Genomic DNA, 24,498 nt, shown 5'->3' with positions numbered 1-24,498 from the left:
TCACAAATACGCGTCAGGATATATGAAAAAATTGTAAAGTAAAGAAAACAGATTCGGTCATGTGGTTAAAATTAAACAAGTTTCCCCGTGGTATTGAGGTTAAAAAATCATATTCGAAAATTAAAATTATTAACATTGTCGGGAAATATTTTGTTCGTTTTTGTTCTTATTCGTATATACCCCTTTCAATGTTGCCCAAGGTTAATTATGTTTACCAGTTGGTTTTATTTAATTCTGTGTACCAGTAAAATTGTTTGGTCGATGCTCTTAATTTTGAGAATGGTATAATTTTTAACTTGTTTTCATACTGTTGAGTGTTAAATAAGGTTCCTCGTAATACTCCTTTCTCCGCATTTTACGTGTAAAATGTACATTTATTTTGTCTAGTTTACAATGTTTTACGGTTTTGTCAAGTTGATTTTTAAGAAAAAAACGAAAATCAATAAAGAAAACATGAACGATTTTATCTTTTTATATATTCCATACACTTTTTAAATTAATACTCAATTGAATACATTCTAAAATCCATACCGTAGATTCAATCTTTGTCGGAGCACTTAATTCGGTTATTCCAAGTTATTGAGTAAATAAGCCAATCGTATTCTTGTTTGCACTGGTCAGGCTTTTTGTAAGAATATTAAGTTCTTATGAAAGTCTAATTTTAAACAACTGGAGATCTTCTATGATCGCATGATTGGCTGCGTTTTTTCAACTTTTGGTGAATATAAAAGAAAACAGAGCACGATCACTTATTATTTTAATAAGGCGGGAATATATTTAGTAACCATAAGACTTCAAAATATGGGTAAAGATAAATGATTCAGTACAAATTTGCAAGACTACATTCCTGGAGAACGAATAGCGTATTTTGTTTTAAACTCAATGTCAGGAAACGAACTTTACATATAACAGAAAAACCAATATATAATATAGCGGTCCTTGCTTTGTACATTGTTTTAAATTTACAAACAACTATTTATAAAGTAATATTAAAGATAGAAATAAGTTTGATACATTACCCTACACACAAGTTCTAATTATGCTTCATTTTTTTATTCATATTTGCAGGAATAAGCCTTCTCATCTTTTGGATACTAATGCCAGTTGTTGCAAAAACAACTAAAGTTTTTTCGAGGCCATATAAGAAATTGATGATGTGTGGAGATGGAAATGCTCACGATACACTTTCGCCTGATGAGATTCATTTCACATGTAAACCAGGACCTGGCAAGTTCGTTCATTGTAAAGACTGTTGTAAGTATTCTGTTTCTATAATCATAATGATTGCAATGTTTTGGTCTATTTTGTAAAGTAAAGAAATGTTTTGTCTCTTTTACTGCTAATATTGATATATAATGAAAATGTCATTACACATTTTGGAATGTGATTGCCTATTTGGGCAAACTGAAAACAAACTAAAGTAGCTTAAAGCGTTTACTTAAAAAAACATAGATTCACTCAGGCCCACAATGGAATAAAACTCTTATAGAATCATATTTATAAAAGGAGGGATATCATTTTTATCACATTCAACTTGACTTAAACCATTTTCAGGAGAAAACTGCTGAACAACAGTATTGAATATTGAAAAGCATATGTTTTGCAACTATTTTAGATTCACTATTACATTAAATCTCTTTTTTAAACATCACTTAGATAAAAGAATCACGTTCAAAGTAACTATTGAAAAATATAAGGAAAGGGGTATATTTGCCGATGTGGCAAATATCCACCAGAGTTCTAATGACGAAAATATAAGCAATTATAAGTCAAGTCACCGTACGAACTTAAACAATGAGAAATATCCCACCGTATAGTCAGCCAAAAAAGTCCCCGACATGAAAAATGTACATAATCCAATAAAAAAAACTAACAGCCTAATTTATAATAATACAAATTACAAAAAAACAAATATAACGGACAAGAACCAACGACCTCCACTGAGTTACAGGCTCCTGACTTGGAATAGGCACATACAGAATATGGTCATATCCCCCCCTATCTAACCCTTCAACAGTGGTGTAACAGCACATAAGAACACACTGCAAATATCAGTTGCAAAAAGCTTACCTCAATAGATCATAAATCCAATAGATAAAAATCACTGATAATAAGAGTACACGCAGTTACTGAAAGCTATTTTAAAGCCAATTAAAACTAATAAACAAATCATATTCTCCCAGACTTAAGTAGCAATCAGTACACATCCACCAGATATAGTATAAAGACGTAATAAACGATGAAAAGTCAAACAAGGCTACAGCAATTTACATAAAAACTAGACTGAGCAACATGAACCCCATCAAATATTTTGGGAGATCCCAGGTGTGCGCAGATTCTGCTCCATATATTGAACCATTCATGCTGGTCATGGTTAATTAAAATTTCAAATTCAAGTGTTATAATGGAAATTATATTTGCTGTTACAATTGCTTTTCGAAACCAAAAATAATGTTTGTTCATGTAATTAAAAGATAAAAGCTCCTTAACAAATCAATTATTTAAGCTAAAATGCTATGCATTTTATATTTTGATAGCTTGTTACTTCATATGCCGTCATCAGAGTTTACCATATGTTTTATGTCACGATATCTTGTGAATACTTTTTTCCAGATACATCCATAAAAAAGCCTTTTCAATGTCCTGGGTACGGCTATGTCTCAGGTTGGGACCTGGTTGGTTTTAAGATCAAAGTGCGATGCTGTATGGAACCAGGTGATTAATCTTATATTCCAAAAAGTACTTAAAACGAACATTTTTTGGACAATAAATTTCTCGAGGGTATTAAAAGCTTCTAAAAACTATACATGTCCTGACTTGCCTTCAACATCCGTGTTATGTCTCGGTTCTCAACGCCGTTAATAAAGGAAACTCGAAAAAGATTGGTGATCGCTAATGACAAACCATCGTAGAAAGGATATCATGTTCCATTTTGTCGAACTTATTTCTCATTGTCCTCTCTCTCTCTCTCTGAGTGAGCTTGGGCATGCTTTTTCCATTATTTTGTTATTTTGATTCAATTACAATACAATACAATATAATGCAATATGTCAATTAAAGGCGCCCGCAGCGCACAATGATTACATGCAATTCAATACAATGATAAGTGTTGATTGTTAGCACATACTTACAACTTCTCGTCCAATCATATTGCTTGAATTTGCCTTCTAATTTTCATAGTACATACTTTTCCGTGTACTAAGTAACTACGCATGAATGACCACAAGGGTAAGATTTCATTGTATCGTAATCAAGATATGAAAACAAAAATTGCCTCTGGCTATTTTGAAATAAAATGCTGTGATCCAAATTAAATTAAATAGTTTGTAATTAGTTTTCACATTGATTTTTAAATATTCTGCTATTAAAATCTTTGGATCTAAAAAATGTTTTTGACAATTGCAAGTTTTTTTTCCTTTAAATAAAGAGTAACAAATATGGTTCTTTATACCTTGATTAGAGTACAGCGCTATCTTAAAATTGTAATAATTTATCGTCCATGCAATTACTTTGCACACACAAAAAAAGTGTGTACTATGATTTATTGTGAAGGGAAATTAAGGCAACTTGGTGATTTTATTAACTTTCTTGGGGAAATTGAGCTATTTCGTCATGAATTGATTGATAATTGGTTGCTTAATGTCCAGTGGCAAATATTTCATGCATGTCTTGAATTGAAAAACCATGATAATGTCTGAAGAGAATGTGCCACCTATATACATATATAGATATATACATATTCTGATAAATCTTTTAGTTTTTACTTTGAAAAAAAAAACAACAAAAAAACACAAAACCTATAATCTCAGATCTATTGGTAGTTGCTTTTAATGCTATCCGCTAGACTATCTATGGGGACAAACTATCTATATCTTTCAAATAATTTCAATTTATTATAGCTTTAGTTTTACTGTGAAATTGAAAAGTATTTTCAAAACATGTAAAGCTTCCGCTGCAATTTAATTATTGTCTGCTTTTGGTCAATTCATTTTGTCATCTTACCATGTTAAGAAGTACATGTATAGTAAAACACCGCTTTATATCAATATACATACTTACACCAGCAGCTATCATCTTTTCAATCTAGAGCCTTTTGAAATCACATATTTTACAATGATACTAGTGAGTAGATTAACAAAACATAAAATTCGTTAATGAGCTCTGTTTTACAAACATCTGTGATACAAGTAGTCACCCAAAATAAACTATCAATAGTGCAATTAAAAGATTACTCGAGTTGTAAATATGTGCTAAATTGGATAGTCTATAAAAAGGTATATACTATGAAATTTCATAGTATATACCTTTCCATAGACTAACCTAGACATGGTGTTTAATATTATTCAAATAAATAAAATAAAAGGGTTTAAACTTAAAAACAAATAAAGAATACATATAAACTATCGATTTATACCAATTTTATATATATTTCTATTGAGAGATACACACTAATCTTTTAATTTATCATTATCCTTGTGAGAAGTTAAAAACTTGTAAAAATCTTATAGCGTGATGCAAAAAATGTGCAATGTGCACAAGGATTGGTACGGGCATAATTAATATGTTTAATATTGTCTATAGCGTATCTAATAATAATGATCCCAGATACACATATTATATGCACTAAAAACACATATTATATGCACTGAAACCAATAACCTTTTCAGGTATGAAATACAGCCACAAAGATTGCAGAAGCCATTTCAATAAAGATGTTGCAGTTGGACGAATCTACAGAGTAGACAAAGGCAAAGTAATTACCGGATTTAAGACATTTGATGGCGGGTATGTAATGATGCTAATGAATATAGATGTAGGGTATACGTGAATGATATCGCTACACAACCAATCCTTTCAATTATTAAGACTTTCTTAGTCTAAGTTGACCTTATATGAATTTATCATTACATTTGTTTTGGTTATACAGCACCTCACGGGTTTGTGTATACTTATACATCCTTGACATTCAAATGTTTGGCCTTGACCGCTCATGATAGAAGTAATTCAGAAAATCGCTTTGAACTCCTGAATCTATAAAGTGTTACTTTCATTTTCTAAAAATAGATATTGCTATAACTGGTTTTTTATTGTGAATTTGTTCATCTAATAATACCACTGTGCTGATATTGCTATTGTTGTGAAGTATATAAAAAAGAAATATTCACAAAATAACCAAACACTCCAAGGTAAATTCAAAAAGAAGAAGTTCATAAACATTGACAAAATAAAACGTTTGCAATTACCATACCTCCTCCTTTAACAGATACAATACACGTACGAAGATCCGCATTCATACCCATGATTATATTATCAAATTGAATGTTATATTTTTTTATGTAGTCACAAACATATAATATAATGTCGTTTCTTTGTTATACGACTTAACTCGATGATCAAACCAAAATTTTACTAATAAGTTGATAATGATCATAAACTGACTAGTACTTTTAATCATCTTATCCATCGTCATATATATATATTCATAAGAGGAAATAAAAAATGATTTCGATATGTCTATCAAATCCTTAGAAAATTTCATACATTAAGCGTAAAAAAGAGACACAGAAGATGCCAAAGGGACATTCATATTCATATTAAGTCGAAAACAAACTGACAACGCCTTAGCAAAAAACGAACACAACATAGGAAACTAAGCACTGAACAACACTAATGCCAACTAAAACCAGGGGTGATCTCAGACGCTCCGGATAGATAAGCAGATTCGTAAGGAATATTTGATTGAACATTCAGTTGTTAGCAATTTGCCTAATTATATCATTGTTTTGAGTAAATTTCTCATTCTAAACATTATTCATATTTGCATATTTGTAGAGTCGCGTGGTTCAACTATGAATGTAGATACAACACTAGTCCAAAATTTGATTTCAAGAACTTGTATTGAATTGGTTGTTGAATATTAAAGAATATCTGGAAGTTGAAGACAGTTGTGTTGCTCAATCCTAGTTTTTTGTGGTATTTTATGGTTGGGTTCGGTTGTTCAATCTTTAGTTTTCTGTGCGGTGTTTTATGGTGTGGTTCGTGTTCGATCGAGCAGCGTGTTGCATATATCATACTTTTGAAACTGTTTACGTTGTTCTGTAGGAATAAACGATTTATCAAGAACATTTCTGATGAACTCGTCTGTTCAATGTTTTCACCAGTACAATTTACCTGCCGTTGTTGACAATTCAAATGAAAGATAAAATTGAAAATGGAAACGGGGAATGTGTCAAAGAAACAACAACCCGACCATAGAGCAGACAACAGCCGGAGGCCACCAATGGGTCTTCAATGCTGCGAGAAACTCCCGCACCCGGAGGCGTCCTTCAGCTGGCCCCTAAACTAGTTCAGTGATAATGGACGTCATACTAAACTCTAAATTATACACAAGAAACTAAAATTAAAAATGATACAAGACTAACAAATGCCAGAGGCTCCTGACTTGGAACAGGCGCAAAAATGCGGCGGGATTATACATGTTTTTTGAGATCTCAACCCTCCCCTTTACCTCTAGCCAATGTAGAAAAACAAACAAACGTACAACAGTATGCACAGTAAAACTCAGTTTAAGAGAAGTCCGAGTCCGATGTCAGAATAGGAAACAAAAGAAAATAAACAAAATGACAATAATACATAAATAACAACAGACTACTAGCAGTTACTGACATGCCAGCTCCAGACCTCAATTAAACTGATTGAAAGATTATGTCTTCATCATATGAATATCAGGCACAATCCCTCCTGTTAGGGGTTTAGTATTATACCATCATAAAATATATGAGAAGAACATAACCCGTGTCATGCCAACAACTGGTTTTAGAATAAATATGTTCAATTCCGATGCAAAGACCCTATAAGTGAATCAATATTACAGCCAAAATATGCAATCTTTAATGACCTGACAACAGTATCGTAACTATATCCCTTCTAAATAAGTCTGTTTAAAGGTTTTGTTAGCTTTTGAGGTGAATACTGACATTTTTGTGCTTTGTAAAGAATATTACCATAAAAGATTGGATGTGAAATACCCGAACGTATAAGATGTCTGCATGTTGAGTTATATTTACGAATATGTCCCTATACCGATGATAAAATTTAGTAACTGTTTTGACTAGTTTATGATATCGAAAACCCTGGTGTAATAATTTTTCAATAATACATAAATTTCTCTCGCTAAAATGTAATACGTTGTTACATACACGAGCGAATCGTACAAGTTGAGATATATAAACACCATAAGATGGTGACAAGGGAACGTCACCATCTAAAAATGGATAATTAACGATAGGAAATGAAAGATCATCTCTTTTATCATAAGTTTTTGTATTAAGTTTCCCGTTTATGATATAGATATCAAGATCGAGAAGGACAGTGGTCATTGTTAGTATTAGCTTTATTGAAAGTAAGTTCAACAGGATAAATTTCTTTAGTATACACACTGAAGTCGTCATTATTGAGAGCCAGTATATCATCCAAATATCTAAAAGTATTGTTAAATTTTTGTATCAGATGTTGTTTCGATGGGTCTTTGCTGATTTTAGTCATAAATTGTAACTCATAACAATACAAAAACAGGTCCGCAATAAGTGGTGCACAGTTAGTCCCCATTGGAATTCCGATAACTTGACGATATACGGAATCTCCAAAGCGAACAAAAATGTTATCAAGTAAAAATTCAAGGGCAGATATAGTATCAAAGCATGTCCAATTGACATAGCTTTTTTGTTTGTTGCTACTAAAAACTGACCTAAAAGAGTTTGAACATATGTATTCGCATTCCGACTTTTTAAATGCCCATTTAATTAGATGTGTGAATTTTTCCTGAATAAGAATATGAGGCAAAGTGGTATATAGGGTAGAAAAATCAAAACTTTGAACAGATTCAAAATCACCAATATATGCATGCAATTTATCAAGTACTTCGAACGAGTTTTTGACACTCCAAAAGTAGTCAATTCCACTATTTTCAAAGGCCTTATTTGAAGAATTTATTATCAGGTTTTTGATTGTACCAAGTGTACTAGTAAGTAGAATAGACAATTTAGTAGTGGAATAATGACTTGAAGACGAAATAAATCTATATTTGTAAGGTGATTTGTGTAGCTTCGGAAGCCAGTACATAGTTGGGACTTTCATTGTATTTGGTTCTGCTTGTAAAGAAGTAGCTAATAGTTTATGTTTGTTACAGATATCGTTTTCTGAAAATGAAGTCAGTTGGAATGTTGGTGAATTCGTGATTTCCTTTAGCAGAACCTCAATGTAAAATTTACGTCAAACTAAAATGATATTATTAGCAGCTTTATCAGCCGGGACAAAAACAAATTCCTTGGCTAGTTCTTTTAGTTTATGTTTGATACAAGAAATAGGATTCTTATGGTTGTTGTTAAGAGTAAAATGTTCTTTAAAATGTTGTGTACGTATATCAACTATCTTCATTACTGAATTAAAAAAAGAGTTTAAAGTTTTTTTGTCAGCTTTTTCCCGTTTTATCCATTTCAAACAGTAAGCACGAAGTGAGTCGTGGATGATATTACGACACTCATTCCAATTAATAATTAACGGGGGACGATATTTAGGTCCTTTACTGAGAAATGATTTTAACTCTCGGTCGCGAACGATGTTAAGGTCTCCTGTAATAACATGAAAAATGGGGCCATAAGAGTATTCGAAATTACTACAATTACATGACGGAGGTGTATTTTCACTGATATTTACAACTTTACAGACTTGGCTATAATTAAACACAAAGAGGTAGGGCCATTTTCCCGTGAGTTTTTTTCATTTGATTAGCTAGGTAAATCATGTTTTTAAATAGCCCGATAGATACTAATTATAGTATATGAAAACACGTCACATCATCTATTTTCATACCTTGAACAGGTAATCCTACAATAATCAAGGCCAAGACAATTATTTGTTTTTTGTTATCAAAATCAATATTGATTTTGTTTTTAAATGCCCCTGAGGAGCATTAAAATATGAATTATCAACTAATAGATATTCAAAATTAGTTTTGTTTTAAAAAACATGGTGCTTCAGTTAGCGTGTTAATGTTGGTAGGTGATTTGTAGCGTACATGTATTTCACAACTTTGTTTAACTTAAAACTAACAAAACATTAAACAAGAATGTGTCCATAGTACACGGATGCCCCGCTCGTACTATCAGTTTCTATGTTCAGAAAACTATGAAATTGGGATATAAACTGTAATTTAGCATTTCAACGAGAAAGATCATATCATAGGGATCATGTGTACTAAGTTTCAAGTTGGTTGGACTTACAATTCATCAAATATTTCCTTGACCAAAAACTTTAACCTGAAACGGGACAGACGGACGAACGAAGGGACGGACGGACGGACAAACGAACGAACGGACGCACAGACCGAAAAATTGAATTCCCCGAAGTGGTGCCTAAAAAAGGGGGTTAAATATAAATACACGAAACATTTAATAATCTAACTATCTGATACAAATCAGCTAATCTAATTCAAGATCGGTCTCTGTTTTAATGCCAAGAAGCCAAACATATCGGACGCATTTAACTGGGATGTTGTTTTCCTCAATCTGGATGTATCCATATCTATAAACTGTTCCAGCTTTTAAGGTTTACCGTCTATATGAACCAGACAACAGCTTACACCAGTTGGTACTAGAACGGCTTGCGTAACAAACACATGTAATCTGGTCTTTTCAGCATGGCATTGTACCAAATGGATCGACCCTATGTTGTGATACAGATTTCTTGATGTTTTACCTACAGTCACGATTGCTAGTGTAATTGATTTTTTCTGTGGTGTTGTTTCGTTTTCTGATGACTTAGGTTCCGGTGTAGGGATGGTGGTACAATGTAACAATGCCAGTACTAGTATCTACACAGTTGGTGGATTTGCGATAAAATTACTGTCTGCATTTGTTACATATCATATCATTTTCTAAAACGTTCTTGTTCAAGATCTAGAAAAAATATTTTTGTTGTTTTGAAATTTTTCTGCTATGGCCTTTTTTTTTGTTATGTGTAAAACACACACAACATTTGGGCTTCATTGCTATATAATCAATTCTCGTGTTATTGGTTATGTACAAGCACCTACTTCAGTGTGACTCTTTGGATTAAACAAACATCCGAAAAAATGTGATAGAAACATAACAATTTAATATTTCAACATAAAAAATGAGAAAAATTAGCGTGAGATTTGAACCCCATCTTAAAAACAATCAATTATTTACAGTTTGAAGCTCTACCGATGGAGCCACGGCGACTCTTGAAAACAAATTTGATATTAAGCAACTATATAGGTAAAATTAAGTGATGTTCCACTTTTTTTTAAAAAAGTTGTTTTTTAGGTATTAAGGACACACTAAACCAATTTCATTTTTGAGGGGAAAAGTTGTATAAATTACAACAACAACAAAAAACATAACTTTGTTTTGGTTTGAAGTGTCCTTCTAGGGGGATTCCCTGTTTTTCCAACCTAAAAACACAGTAAATTCCGCATATTTGACTTTCATCCTTTTTTGGAGGTTAAATTAACTATTTTCCAGATATAATATAACACATAAAAATCGAGATATTGACCAAAAAACATTTTTATTTCATGTTTTTATCGTAAATTTTATTCTTTCAGCACTTTTTGAAATTGGCCCTTCTGTGAACAAAATTCAGGGGAAATTGGCCCTACCTCTTTTCGGGTAGATTTCTTGTAAATATAACAAATAAGAGGGAGTTTAGTATTATCAAAATATCCAGGAATTTGTTCTTTAACAGAATGGTTGTTAAAAATACCGGCAATATTTACAAAATCAAAACCTTTATTGACATACTTAATTTAATAAAATGTTTTTTTATGATCTTCAGGGCGATCAATTTTGGGAAACAGTTTAGAATAACAATATGCCATTATAATTTGAACGATTTCATACTTAGGACTGCAATATGAAATTGTGTTGCAATCCTCTAAAATGTTATTTAATTTATTTATAGGTAAAGAACAGAGCTTGGTTAATAGATAATGTCTGCCGTTGTTTTTTGAAATAGAAATTAGGTCCGAAATATTTGTATGGTTGGTCCGAAATTTTCTTTGATTGCGATTTTTTCTACGCCCATGAGAACGGTTTTTACGAACAGTTTTAGAAGCTATATCCAAATTATTAACAGAATAGGTTCTTGATATATTACCAATTCCCATGATATTATCATTAAGACCGAGAGGGTAGACTGTCTGTAATGTTTTAATCCAATTTAATTTAATTATTTTCCGTGATCGTACAAATTTTGAATGAGATTCACCAGGCTGCTTATTTACTACTTCTAAAGGTTGAACTGTTAAATATTTAATAGGATGATTGTGCTTTTTAAGATGTTGATAAATGATACTTTTGAATTTATTGGGTCTTTTAAAACGATACAGGTGTTCTTGCGTGCGTTTAGATAAATATCGTCCAGTTTCACCTACGTACTGAATACCGCATCCCGGTGTGTTTCATGCGAGTAAATAAATAATACTGTTTGTTTTTCAAGTAATATCAGTTTCAAAATTTAAAGAAAATGTGCGACCATTAAACTTAGACCTTACCGTATTGTTGGTGGAAAGATGGGGACATGTAAGTCATTTTTTGGCATGACACTTATCGATAGAAGGGTAACCACGATTTTTATTGTTAAAAATATTGCGATGGTAGTATTTTTAGATAAGCGATTTTGAAGATTGAGACGTGTAGATACCCTTTGAACGAGTTTAGTATTTAATATTTTTCCATTTCTAAGCTTCATATTTGTTTTTTTTTATGTGGTTTTTATTAGAAAGGAGCAAAGACTGGCGTCCAGAATATGAACCAGCACACAATAAATTCAATTATGTGAATATGATAAAACTGTTTTATGATGAGGCTACTTTACGTTTTCGTTAGAGAAACGTTTACTACTAGAACGCAAATAATGTGGACGCGTTAAATAATCAATGTTCTTTAAGACATTTTTCAAAGATCTTTCGGGCAATATAAACATTACCAAAACAATAAGGATTGTATATCCCGCTTGTAATATGCTTACTACACATGACCTTTCTAACTGAATCTTTTGCATTTTTGTAAGAACCTATTAAAGGTTTTAAGTAATTTTGGTAACGGAATACCTGACTCGATAATTTATACATTACGTTTATTGAAATCCAAAAATGTCCCCGTTAGAAAGGACAAAAGAACATTCCACGTAAAAAAAGAAAAGTTACAATAGGGAACAAAACATCGTCTGTTTCATTACAGAGTAATGCTTTATTTCAGGTGCAGCTTATATGTCTGCAAACAGATTTTTTTAAGAACCATTTCATTAAGGATGTTCGCTACTCAGTTTCAAAATAACAAGCTTTTCATAACACTAGTATATATTGATAGGGAATTAATAAATGAACAAAAAGAGCAAAAAAAAAAAATATAGGTCAATGTGCTTTTCGAGATATTAGCCATTGAAATTTTTGCGGGAAAATATTCTCTCTTGATTTTTCATAGCTTTATCATTGACAAGTTAAAGTTCTCCAAAACTATTAAAGAATAATTAAGATTTTATAAGACTTTTACAGATGGCTTATTATTATGCATGTTAAAGATTTTTAAAAAGAAAAATGGGGATCACTGGGCAAAATTGTTTAAGGCATTCAAATAGATAAAACCAGAGGATTCCGAAAATCTGACAAAAATTTCAAAACATGACAAGCGAACTCCCTTAAATACTTGCAAGAAAAATTTCTGTTCGATATAATAGTGTGGATTCCGAAATATAATATAGAACGTCTTAAAGTCATAGCTGTCAACTTAATTGAAAGAACCATTGACATTTGTTTTTATCTAAAATAAAATATTTGGGGTTTTTTTGCACTACAAAGCTTATGAATTTCATATTTTTATATGCTTTATTACACAATTTAAAGGAACTGCATGAATTTTCCATACATTTGTTTTTATAAAATGAACCATCGAAGGAAATGAATAATTTGTTATCCTAGCATCTATGATGAGTTTATTTATATCTTGTTGACGATACATAGGTTCACTTTTAGAACTTTTAGTTTAGGCTAAGACTATCCTTCTCGTTCATTGTTTTGATAAATACTGACAATGTAGATGTATTTATACCTTTAAAATTTGGCTATTCGTTCACAGATAACGGCATATTTTGTTAAAAATAAAATGGTTATACTGTAAATTGTAGTTAAGATTAACATACGTTGTGAAAATGGTCGTTGTGTGAAATAATTTCAGGTAAAATTGGCCCTTACACTTCATAAACTGTATTTTTTAATACAAAACTTAGGTTGTTAGTCTTCAAAAAAAAAAAAAAAAAAAAAAAATGATCTTAAAAGTTGCATTACGGATAGACACATGAGTTATGGCGCTTTCTACTTGTGTGAAAATTTTAATCGGATTGTATGTTGAACATCGGTAAACTTCTGTTGCTTCTTAATGACTGTTGACTGATAAGTATGCATTAGTTTCTGATAGAAATTTATGAAATTCGAATTTTTCATGTAATAAAACATGCCGTTATTGTTAAGGTTTTTGCTATTCACTTGTATATTTAATCAATTTTTCAAGTATTCAAAAGAGTTTTCTGTAATAACATTAACGGTTTCAATTTTTCTGCAGCAGATGCGCATTTCCAAAATAAATGTCTCTTTAGTGATGCTCGAGGCCAAAATATATGAAAATCCAAAGCTTGAATAACTGTAAATATACAGTTGCAACTTTTACAATAATAACAATCAATTATCGAAAGGTAATTTACATTATATTTATAACTCTTACGGTAAGAGGTACGTAAATCAGCGCTTCTAACGTAAAACGGAAAAAATTACGTTCGTTATTAAGAGAGTTGTCTCCCTTACACCAGAAAAAAATATTTTCAAGATGTTGGAAGATTCCGCCTTGTCGGAAAATTTGACAATTACAATGGAACTGTACTCAATGCACTTCATCAACATTTATCAAAAAGTGTAGTAATTGTAAATGAATGTTTTTGTCCGAGTGAAACAGATCTTCATTCCAAAGAAAATAAATAATTTAGCTTTGCGTAATGGTCGGAGAGTGATTTAGTTGGGTTTACTTGCCGATTAAGTATTTATGTTTTTCTCCAATACTATAACTTAAAAACAGATAGGGTCTCGAAAGTATCTTATATATGCCTTATTGGAACTGTCCCTACACTAACTTATTATCACTAAAAAACAGCACAGATCAGAGACACTAAAAACAGGAAATTCAATGTTTATATGGGCCCTGAACACAAAATGACGTAAAATTTGAACGCACGCATATACACAAATACACACGCAATATAATAAATTAAAGCTCATACTGTAACGTTGGATTTTTTTTATTTTCATTTCAAATATTGAAATTCCTAAATAAATTCATACAGTTCCATAAAAAGAAACCAATTCGTCTGGCAAACCTACTCACACTCTATTCAATTTTCGACATTAAAGAGATAAACATTTTTATGTCAGGCAAGCTTATTACTGATATTCTTGATTTGATATTCATGCTAGATCACATCTTTTAAACTAACATTTGGAAGTTCATGATTATCAACACCGTTGTTTACAGTGTTTTCTTTCACGTCCGCAATGCGGTCTATAAATAAAAGTTGAAAGTTCTAAGCGTAACATTTAATTAATATTGTAAGTATTGAAACAAAAGTATTAAATTGTTTTTGCAGGTTGGGCAGGTAGTTTGTTTATATAATGTCGGAAATTACTGGATTAGTGTAAGAGAGGGAAGAGGAAAAGAAACTTTAACACAAATCGTAAAAGGGGAGAGGGGGCTTGTAAATGGTCTAACGGGAAGTAAAACGACTATTTCAAGATGAACGAAAAAAAAAAAAAGCTTACAAGTTGCTTTTGACCAATGTATACTAAACATGGTGAATAATAAACATCAAGCACGAAAACTTGTGAAGTAAAAATTGCAAAACCGTTGCACGAAAATTACCATTTACCGTCATTTTGAAAAATAAACATCAAAGTTTACATATTATACTGTAAACTTCAGAAATTTTTGCTTGCATTTATTATTGTATTTTTTAAGAATGGACAAAATTTCGTGACTAATTATAACTATTTCATTAAAACTGTAAACAAATATTGCTATCAAAATCAAATATTCGAGGTTTTATTTTTGCAATATCTATTCCTTTGCAATTTTGTCAGTAATTAGAATATCGCAACAATTTCTGAAGTCAAATTTATGTTACAAATTTTTCAATAAATTGAAAATGAAAATATTTCGTTAAAATTTTGTAAGCAGTTTTAGGCGAGTGACATTTTTCAAAAAGACGCTTAGTTAACGACTTTAATGCACCCACCTAACATACGGCTATATTGTATACCATTCGAAAGCTTATTACCTGTACTTTCTATTTTGCCCGGTCGTCAATAATTCGTACGGTGCAATTTTCGTTAAATCAAGGTTAAAGGTCAAATATGAATATTCTAAAATTTTGCTAGAATTAAACAAAATGCCCTTTTCTGGTACCTGTATGATATATTTCATCTAAACATTGTCTGAATCTTATAAAACAAAATACCATAATTCGAAATCAAATGCAAACTAAAATGTTAATTGCGCAATTTTTACATAAAATTGCATTTCTTAAAAAAACTTCCAAAAATGATAAAATTGCACTAAAAGCTAAATACTTCTTCAGGTAAAAATATTTATATGTCAAAAATATAACTAATTTGTCGCTTATAGCCCGAGAGAATTTTTGCATCATTGTAAATTTAATAAATATGATATAGGTCTAGATGCAGATTCTAATGAAACATTTGCAGTTGCCCTATAAAAACACCATCTTCAAATATGGATCATTTGGCTTTTCTTTGGCTAGATAATATAGTAAATATCGGAAGAAAATGATTAACCATATTTGAATAGGGGTAATGAAAGTGCTTTAATGAATAAACAAGGTATCTATAGTTAAAATGTGTTTCCGATGTCGAAAGACGAAGTTTATTCTCAATCAATATTCAAACGAATACTGTTTACACAATGCGCCTTTTCAATCACAAATCCGGGTGATTCTTTCAAATGATAGCTCAATATTACATATGTTATTAGTTGTTTTACTAAATATGACAGAAAATTAATATTGTGGAAGATTGAATATATTCTCTTACTGAGCAAATCAATCTAATTAAAATTTAATCTCCGCACTTGCTCCTCGTTGTTTATATGTCGCGCGTGGGAGATCTAACAACAGCCGCTTGAGGGTCATGTCTAGGGTCAAATTTGCTGTAGCCAATCAGCGAAGGTGCTACAAAGTGTTAGGGTATTGGACTGGCATAGGAGTCTTAGTAGCGTCTAGAGGTCTTCCGAATGTATATAAACAAAAATGGCAGCCCCCATGCGAAAAACGTTTCGTAACATACAACTGTAATAATAGTTTGTATTATTGCCTTCCGAGGTTAAAATGGCATCAAGTGAAGTATGCACCCCAAGGAAAATATCAGTATGAACAAACATTTGTGTTTTATGCGGTTTTTCTTTCATCCAGATAGAAATCTCTTCAACGGGAGAACGTGTTGAAAAAAAAAACTGTTTAAACTGAAACTTCAGCAGAACTCAGAGAGAATCGCAATAATTTCTAGTGTTGTTACTGGTTTTGAAGTAAACGCCGAAGTAGACAATGACAATGGCGTCTGTATTAAATGTTTTAGAAAAGTCCAACAGTCAATCAAATTAAAGAAAGATGCATTAAAAATTCAAGAAGAACTAAGTGACTAACTTCGGGTGTCTTACCACCTGACCAATCAGAAAGATTAATTGCTAATCGATTTGTTAATCTGCAAGGTGGAACAAACAATAATATAAGCTTAGATGAATACTTGAGAGATGTTGAACAAGGATACAAAAGTAACATGTTCAGGACATCAGACAAAGGAAAGTATCCTTCAACACTCTAAAGAGTATCCTCACCTAGTTAATTTTGCAAGCCATTTTGATAACATTACCAATTTAACAGGAAAGAAGGGGTTCCACCATATACGGTCATACCAAGCTGATGTTCAGAAAATTGCAAAAGACCTACTACAAGAAAATGTACTACATGTAACATATAAAACTTCAAGAATAATAACAATTAAGTGCAAGGAGCTAAAAAAAGACAAAAACCCATTTGACAGTGCATTTATAGGACTTCGTACATTGATTCATCGCCGTGACATCAACCAACAGTCCCCTTCCATCGCCTTCAAATCCACATATTTGAAAAATATTGCTTGGAATTAAATTATTGTGAATAAAGTGTGCAGGTTTAATTTTCTCTTAAGTCATAACCTTAATTAGCTGGTACTTTTTTAGTAGTTTGTTGCTGATATTAAAGTGTCATAAGTCAATGATACATCAACCCAACAAACAAAGTAATGAAATACTTTCAGTTTAGTTGCAAAATATCATGGTCATTTTGATGAGGCAGCATAACTACCTACAAAAACATGTTTATAAAAATGTGGCCTGATTTCTAATGAGACAACTATTCAAAAGGGACCAACTTATTTTTCTGTATTAAAGTTCACAGTTCCACCTCTGACTTTGAGTAAAACCTATAGCAAGCTGTACGAAGACCCGAAATGACTTTATGAAAACATCAAGCACGTTTGTACAAAACAACAATGAGATAAAAACCAAAGTTTTACAGATTTGTTCACAAGGCGACCAGCATGCAGATATTTACCCTATATGTACTGGTAAAGAGCTGTTGATAAAACTTATACAAGGTGGTGTTGGTTAAATGTGCTTTCCTGAGTGATGAAGTTATTAGTGCACATTATTTGGTTCAATTTCTATCTTAGTCAAAATAAACAGAGTAACTTAATATAATAAAATGCTCTGCTGGGCCCAGCTTGATACGACTGCAGAGGTCGAACCCTGAACAGTTGGGGCAAGTATGGACACAACAGTCAAGCTTGATACAGCACTGAATTTGGATTGTGATTAAATATATGACACAGCATAGGTTTCTGACACAGAATAAATGTGGTCTAAGAACTTATAAATTTTTAATTTACTTATTCAAACACGAGTTATTGACTGAAAACTAGAAAAATGCTTGTTTTTTGGCCCCTTTTTGGTTCAAAATTCCTAAACATTTAGGGAAATTATCCCCAAACTCAAACCTAGCTTTCCCTTTGTGATATGGAACCTTGTAGTACAATTTCAGAAAGATCCATACACTTACACATAAGTTATTGTCATGAAACTAGAAAAATACTTGTTTTTTGCCACTTTTTGGCCCTTAATTGCTAAAATTTTGAGGCAATTACCCCATAATCAATCCCAGCCTTCCCTTTGTGATATGGAACCTTGTGGTACAATGTCAGAGAGATCCATACACTAACACACAAGTAATGTCTGGAAGTTACAAAAATGCTTATTGTTGGCCCCTAATTCCTGAACTGTTGGTACTATAGCCCCCAAAATCAATCCCCACCTTACTTTTGTGGTATTGAACCTTATGGTAAAATTTCATGGAGATCCATTCACTTAAACTAAAGTAAGAGTACGAAAACCAATGTGTCTTCGGACGACGACGCCAACGTCATACCAATATACGACCGCAAAATTATTTTGTGGTCGTATAAAAAAGAAGATGTGGTATTAAGTCTATATTTGACTGTTTTCTTGATGAACACATTGGTCTTTAACAAAGTTGTAAGTAAGATATAGTCCCACTTCATGTTATTGTCTTGAATATGCATGAAATATTTGCCACTGAAACCCAAGTGAAGAAATCAATAATCAATCAACCTGTGAATGTTTATTTTGAGCAAAAATAATCATCCTCTATGTATACTGTTGGCTACACCAAGTTAAATACAATGAGTTTGCTATATAGAACAAATATAACATCATCAAGAACAATGAACAAAAAGGTCAAAGTCATACATGTCATATGAACCATGCCAAAACTTAGCACAAAAGGACATACATCAATAGCAATAATTCTATACACCAGAGATAGTTGACTTGTTGATCTATAAACCATGAAAAGTCAAGGTCAGAAACCAACCAGAGTGATTTTTATAGTTCGTTCCTGTGTTGTACTGTTACACGACTGTCCCAGGTTAGGATCCTGCTAACATGTTTAACCCCGCCACATTCTGTATGTATGTGCCTGTCCTAAATCAGGAGCCTTAGGTATTCAGTGGTTGTCGTTTGTTTGTGTGTTACATATTTGTTTTTCGTTCATTTTTTGTACATAAATTAGGCCGTTAGTTTTCTTGTTTGAATTGTTTTACATTTGTCATTTCAGGGCCTTTTATAGCTGACTATGCGGTATCGGCTTTGCTCATTGTTGAAGGCCGTACAGTGACCTATAGTTGTTACTTTCTGTGTCATTTGGTCTCTTGTGGAGAGTTGTCTAATCATGCTCATTGGCTATCATTCCACATCTTCTTTTTTATATAACATGTACATCTTACAATAATTCCACACCAAATATATTTTTCTGTTTGTTTATCATGTTTATAGTAATCGAGATGCAGACTTGACCCCGAATATTATTATATGCTTGTTTCATGAAATGAGGTCAAGATTAGGCGAATCTGCAACCATATCTGACAGACATGGTTTTCTCTTTTGAATTTTTTCATATTTTTCTGGTCGGGGCCTTTTGTAGCCGACTAAAGGCATGGGTTTTTCTCGTTGTTCTACAATTGCTTATATCAAGTTATTGAAAAGTATGGAGGGTACTAGTTGTCTGATTGGCAATCATACCGAATCTCTTTATTTTTAAGATGAAAACAAGTAAATATCTTATGATGTGTGTCAATCAGTTACTGTCTCATTTGTTTTTATACGCTACATCTCTTTTTAGTCACATTGACAGCTGCAGGCATGACATGAACCCAGATCTAGAGTGGCAATACAGCAATTGTAAGGGGGTTAAAAGTCAAAAAAATTTGAAGAGTCTAAAGTTGAATAAGTTACAGAAACCAGATACTGAAAAATTAAATAAATAAATATCAACTGTTTTAATCATCTTGTATTTCTAATAAAGCCATATCAAGATCTTCGAAGTATTCATACATTTGTAGGCCGACAAATTGTAGTCTTCAGTATCGCTATCTGAAACAGCAAAATCTTCTTGCTCCTCTAACTCCTCAACAACTTGTTCTGACAGAAATAACTTCTCAAGAGGTAACATATCACAGGATTCACAATTACAAGACTTAGTACACAAGTCACAGCATGAATGTTTCCTGCTTTCTTTCTTCATCAAATCATCCAAGTCTGAATTTCTGAGGAAATTACACATCAGATCCTTTCTCCTACAATCTTTAGCTTTAAGAATTGCCTTAACTTCCGGTTTCAACTTCTGCAAGTGGTATCCATTGTATAGGATAATGGCAACTGATGAATTTCCATCCCTCCCCACTCGCCCTATTTCTTGCATTAAATCTACCAGATTATTTGGAGGTCCAAATAATACCACTCCACTACATTTTTTACATCTTAACCCATTCCCAGGGCACTGGTTGACCAAATAAGTCTCAAAACACTACTTTCCTCCTTCATTGCATTAATAATGATGTTTTTGTTAACATCTGGAGTTTCAGAATGGAACATCTCAATATACTTGGCACAATGTGGCAATTCTGTTACAATGTATTTATAAAGTTTGGAAGTGTCATTTATCGATGAACAATACAAAAGTGTACGTGGGAAGTCCTGACTTTTTTCCTCTAATGCATCTACTAAGCATGTCATTCCCATTTCAATTTAATTTTTAATTTTGGAAGATACTAGTTTAATATTAGACTTGTTTGGTGATAAATTAATTTCTGTTGTGTCCTCCGCTAGCTGCAATATTTTCATGACTTTTTTCCTAAAGCTTTCAGTGCAAGTTGCACTTAAAGCCAATACTGTAGCATCGGAAAAGAGGGATCTTAGTTCACCTACATTTGAAAACCATTTTCGAAAAGCCTTTTTTTCTGTCTCCTTCATCTTGGCCCCTGAAAGAAAAATAGAAATAAGTACTTCTATAAAAACTTTTATAAAAGGTAAATATCAGCACCTCTTGCCTAGATTGTTAATTCTTATGGCAAAACAAAATTAAATACATGTATGTGCTTGTCCATATTGTTATGTAACAGCCTATCATTCAGTGGTTGTTGTTGGTTGCTGCCTATCACATTTGTTTAGGGTTTTATTTTTCATACATTCTTATAATTACATTGTAATGGTTCATCATTTTGCAAGTAGTGGTCTTAAAAGAGCTTACTTTTTAGTATTAGGTTATCTCGTTCTTGAAAGCTGTACAGTTCTGTACCAGTGGTCTTAATTTTTTACTTCTATATTTTTGAAAATCTAAATTCATAAAAATGGGAAGGGAGTACACATCAATATATAGAAACAATTCATCAAAGTTTCATGCAAATTAGTTGAATAGTTTTTGAGTTACTGTCTGACAGGTGGACGATTGACAGACAGTCACAGGTTAGGGGAGGGTTGGGATCTCGCTTACATGTTTAACCCTGCCACATTCTGTATAGTGCCTGTCCCAAGTCAGGAGCCTGTAATTCAGTAGTTGTCATTTGTTTATGTGTTACATACATTTGTATTTGTTTTTCGTTCATTTTTTATGCATCAATTAGGCCGTTTGTTTTCTCGTTTGCATTGTTTTACATTGTCATTTCGGGGCCTTTGATAGCTGACTATGCGGTATGGGCTTTGCTCATTGTTGAAGGCCGTACGGTGACTTATAGTTGTTTATTTCTGTGTCATTTGGTCACTTGTGGAGAGTTGTCTCATTGGCAATCCTACCACTATTCTTTTTTATATAGACAACGGTATACCATAATACGTCCTGTAAATGTGCGAATAGAAATGAACATGGGGAATAAACATTGTATCCACTTACCAAATTGCTATTGTGTGAAACTCATCAATTACAACCAACTTAATGTTCAACTTCTTTAAACAAGTTCTCCAATAGGGATCACCAACCAATGTTTCTGGAGATTCAAAAATGACATCTATCACCCCTCTTTGATTTGATCGTCACTCTGGGGAAGATGATCCTAAAATGCAAAAAAAAAATGTAGGTGTGCAGTCTCCAAAAAGACATATTTCTATGATAACTTCTATAATTTAAATGTACACTGTACAAATACCCTTTCCCCATTTCACTGCGTTTGAATAAAGAAATAATTCTTATTGTTGTAAAGTCCAATACAGAAATGAATATAGCTGAGATTTCAATAAATGCATGGCATATTTTCTCGATTTTGAGATGTTTCTGCCAATGTATCTGTTTGGCCATCCAACAAGGTCTTTTAGACTGCACTTTTTCATATTTTTTTTTTAATTTTTCATTGTTTAACACCTGAACACAAACATGACAAATAACAATCTAATTTAAAAATTAAGTTTCCCGCACGTTTCTGAGCCATGTAAAGTTAATTATGCTGTATCATTTTGCTCATTGTTGAAGGTCAGATGATGACCTATAGTTGTAAACTTTGTCATTTGTTGTCTGGTGGAGAGTTGAGTTGGCAATTTTACTTCAAGTCTTGTACATGTACGACATCTTCTTATTCTTATATGCATGTATATTTGTTTTGAGATAGATTATTAGTACATGTAATTAACAACATTTCCCTTGGACTCTGGTGCTTCATTAATACAACATGTAGTATATATCTTTATACAAAGTATGAAGAACTAGCATTATGGCCAAAACGACTGTAAAATACTGGCAATATGACCGATACAATCTCAGTGAAATGAGACAAATTTATGTGCTACCATGGCTATGATCAACTGCTTCTGCAGTTTTTTTAACTTTGCTCATGTATATCTAAGTTTCATATTACTGCTTTGTTACTGTTAGTCATGTGTATGTGTTGATATACTGAAGTTTAAATGTATGTTCCTGCAAATAAATTTTATTTTATTTGATAAGGCATACATGTACATCTTTGCCTGGTCAGATGCGGATCCAGGACTATGGAAAAGGGGGCCCTGCATCTAGACACCATAAGGTGTGGGAATAACATCTTAATACATTTTTGTAAGATAGAGGCATTGCATTAATTAAATAAGTAGCTCCAACAGCATATGCGGATCCAGGGGGCCTGGGCCCCCCTTTTGTGGGAAAAATAGTTGATTATATAGGGAATCACTGAAGCATGACTGGAGCGGGGCCCCCTCTTAGGTCAGTCAGTGGGCCCCCTTACAAAAAGTTCTAGATCCGCCACTGTACAGGGGGATAACATGTCATCCCTTAACTGATTTCTCATGTGTTATACACATCTTTATTATACAACACTGCCAACATAATAATTATAATATAAATTAGGTGTTTAATGGCATTAAATACTATAGTATAGACTATTCCATTTATTGAAGCCTTACTACCACTGCATGCTTAAAGTTATACTAACCTTTGTATGCAGCAGTAATATTTCCAATGTGCGCGAGTTTTTCCACCTGGTCCTGCATCAGAGCTACTAAGGGACAACAGACTAAAACTTTTCAGTCAGAACTGTTTTCAATAATCTCCCGGACAACTGGAAGGTACAGTTGAAACGGCAGTGACTTGCCAAAACCAGTCGGGAGTACAGCCACGCACTTCTTCTTGTTAACTAAACACTCTAAAATTTCCTTTTGCTCCTTCTTTATATCATTTATACCAAATTTTGGCAAAACTTTTGTCAAAACGTCGTCCAAACTGGGCGTATCCATGTTTTTTAACGATCCGATAATGGTATACAAGCCCGTCGCTGATTGGTTAATCGAAATTGATTTTCTGCACGCTGATTGGTCGGTCAAAGTTCACCAAATTTGACCCTAGACATGACCCTCAAGCGGCTGTTGTTAGATCCCCCACGCGCGACATATAAACAACGAGGAGCAAGTGCGGAGATTTTTTTGCTTTGTTCCTGTGTTATCTGTTTTTTTAAATTGAAAACCAGCTAGATCAGATATTGATGTAAGACATAAACCTTGCGTCCCTACGTCGGTTTGACGTTTAAAGTGCACATATGGAGATTGTACATGAAGGGATGTTTATCACGATAAAAAAAAATAGTTAAATAGTAAGCAAATCAAATGTACCATTACATCTCATAATCTTACCTTAACACAATCAAATTACTATATGGATCTCTGATTTCGTTATCCTCATTTGATAACATGCGAGTTGCAACAGATCTGAATTTGAAACAGATTGTTTTAACCTATGTTATTTACACTTATGCACACCAGTTGGTATGTTTTTTTTCACGTCAACTAATATCACTTATTATTGATATGAATCCTATGCACGAAAAATTATGACTATAGTTTTAGACTGCCTCATTCTTATATATGCCAATGTATAAGCAATGCATGACAGATGATCTACTAAAAAGTAAAATGACAAAAATACCGTACTTCAAGGGAAATTCAGAACTAAAAGTCCTTTATAAAATGGCAAAATTAAAAGCTCAAACACATTTAA

The 24,498-nt window shown here is 32.5% G+C and overlaps 1 protein-coding gene and 1 long non-coding RNA gene across 2 annotated transcripts; one reads left to right on the top strand and one right to left on the bottom strand.

The window, feature by feature from the left end:
- The first annotated feature begins 1,072 nt into the window (after window positions 1–1,072).
- LOC127720859 (uncharacterized) lies at window positions 1,073–4,828 on the top strand. The gene is made up of 3 exons (XM_052227606.1): window positions 1,073–1,254; window positions 2,614–2,715; window positions 4,668–4,828. The coding sequence occupies exons 1-3, from the start codon at window positions 1,098–1,100 to the stop codon at window positions 4,826–4,828; spliced, it is 420 nt and encodes a 139-aa protein (XP_052083566.1). The 5' UTR covers window positions 1,073–1,097.
- Window positions 4,829–20,896: 16,068 nt separating this feature from the next.
- Window positions 20,897–23,713, bottom strand: LOC127719863 (uncharacterized). Its single transcript, XR_007990511.1, has 3 exons — window positions 23,441–23,713; window positions 21,916–22,075; window positions 20,897–21,007 (listed from the first exon to the last, which is right to left on the bottom strand). It is a non-coding gene; the product is annotated as an uncharacterized LOC127719863 (long non-coding RNA).
- Window positions 23,714–24,498: the final 785 nt, after the last annotated feature.

Source organism: Mytilus californianus, unplaced genomic scaffold (assembly GCF_021869535.1).
Source record: "Mytilus californianus isolate M0D057914Y unplaced genomic scaffold, xbMytCali1.0.p SCAF_11, whole genome shotgun sequence".
In the NCBI taxonomy this organism is placed as follows: domain Eukaryota; kingdom Metazoa; phylum Mollusca; class Bivalvia; order Mytilida; family Mytilidae; genus Mytilus; species Mytilus californianus.
This window is presented reverse-complemented; position numbering and strand designations above follow the sequence as displayed.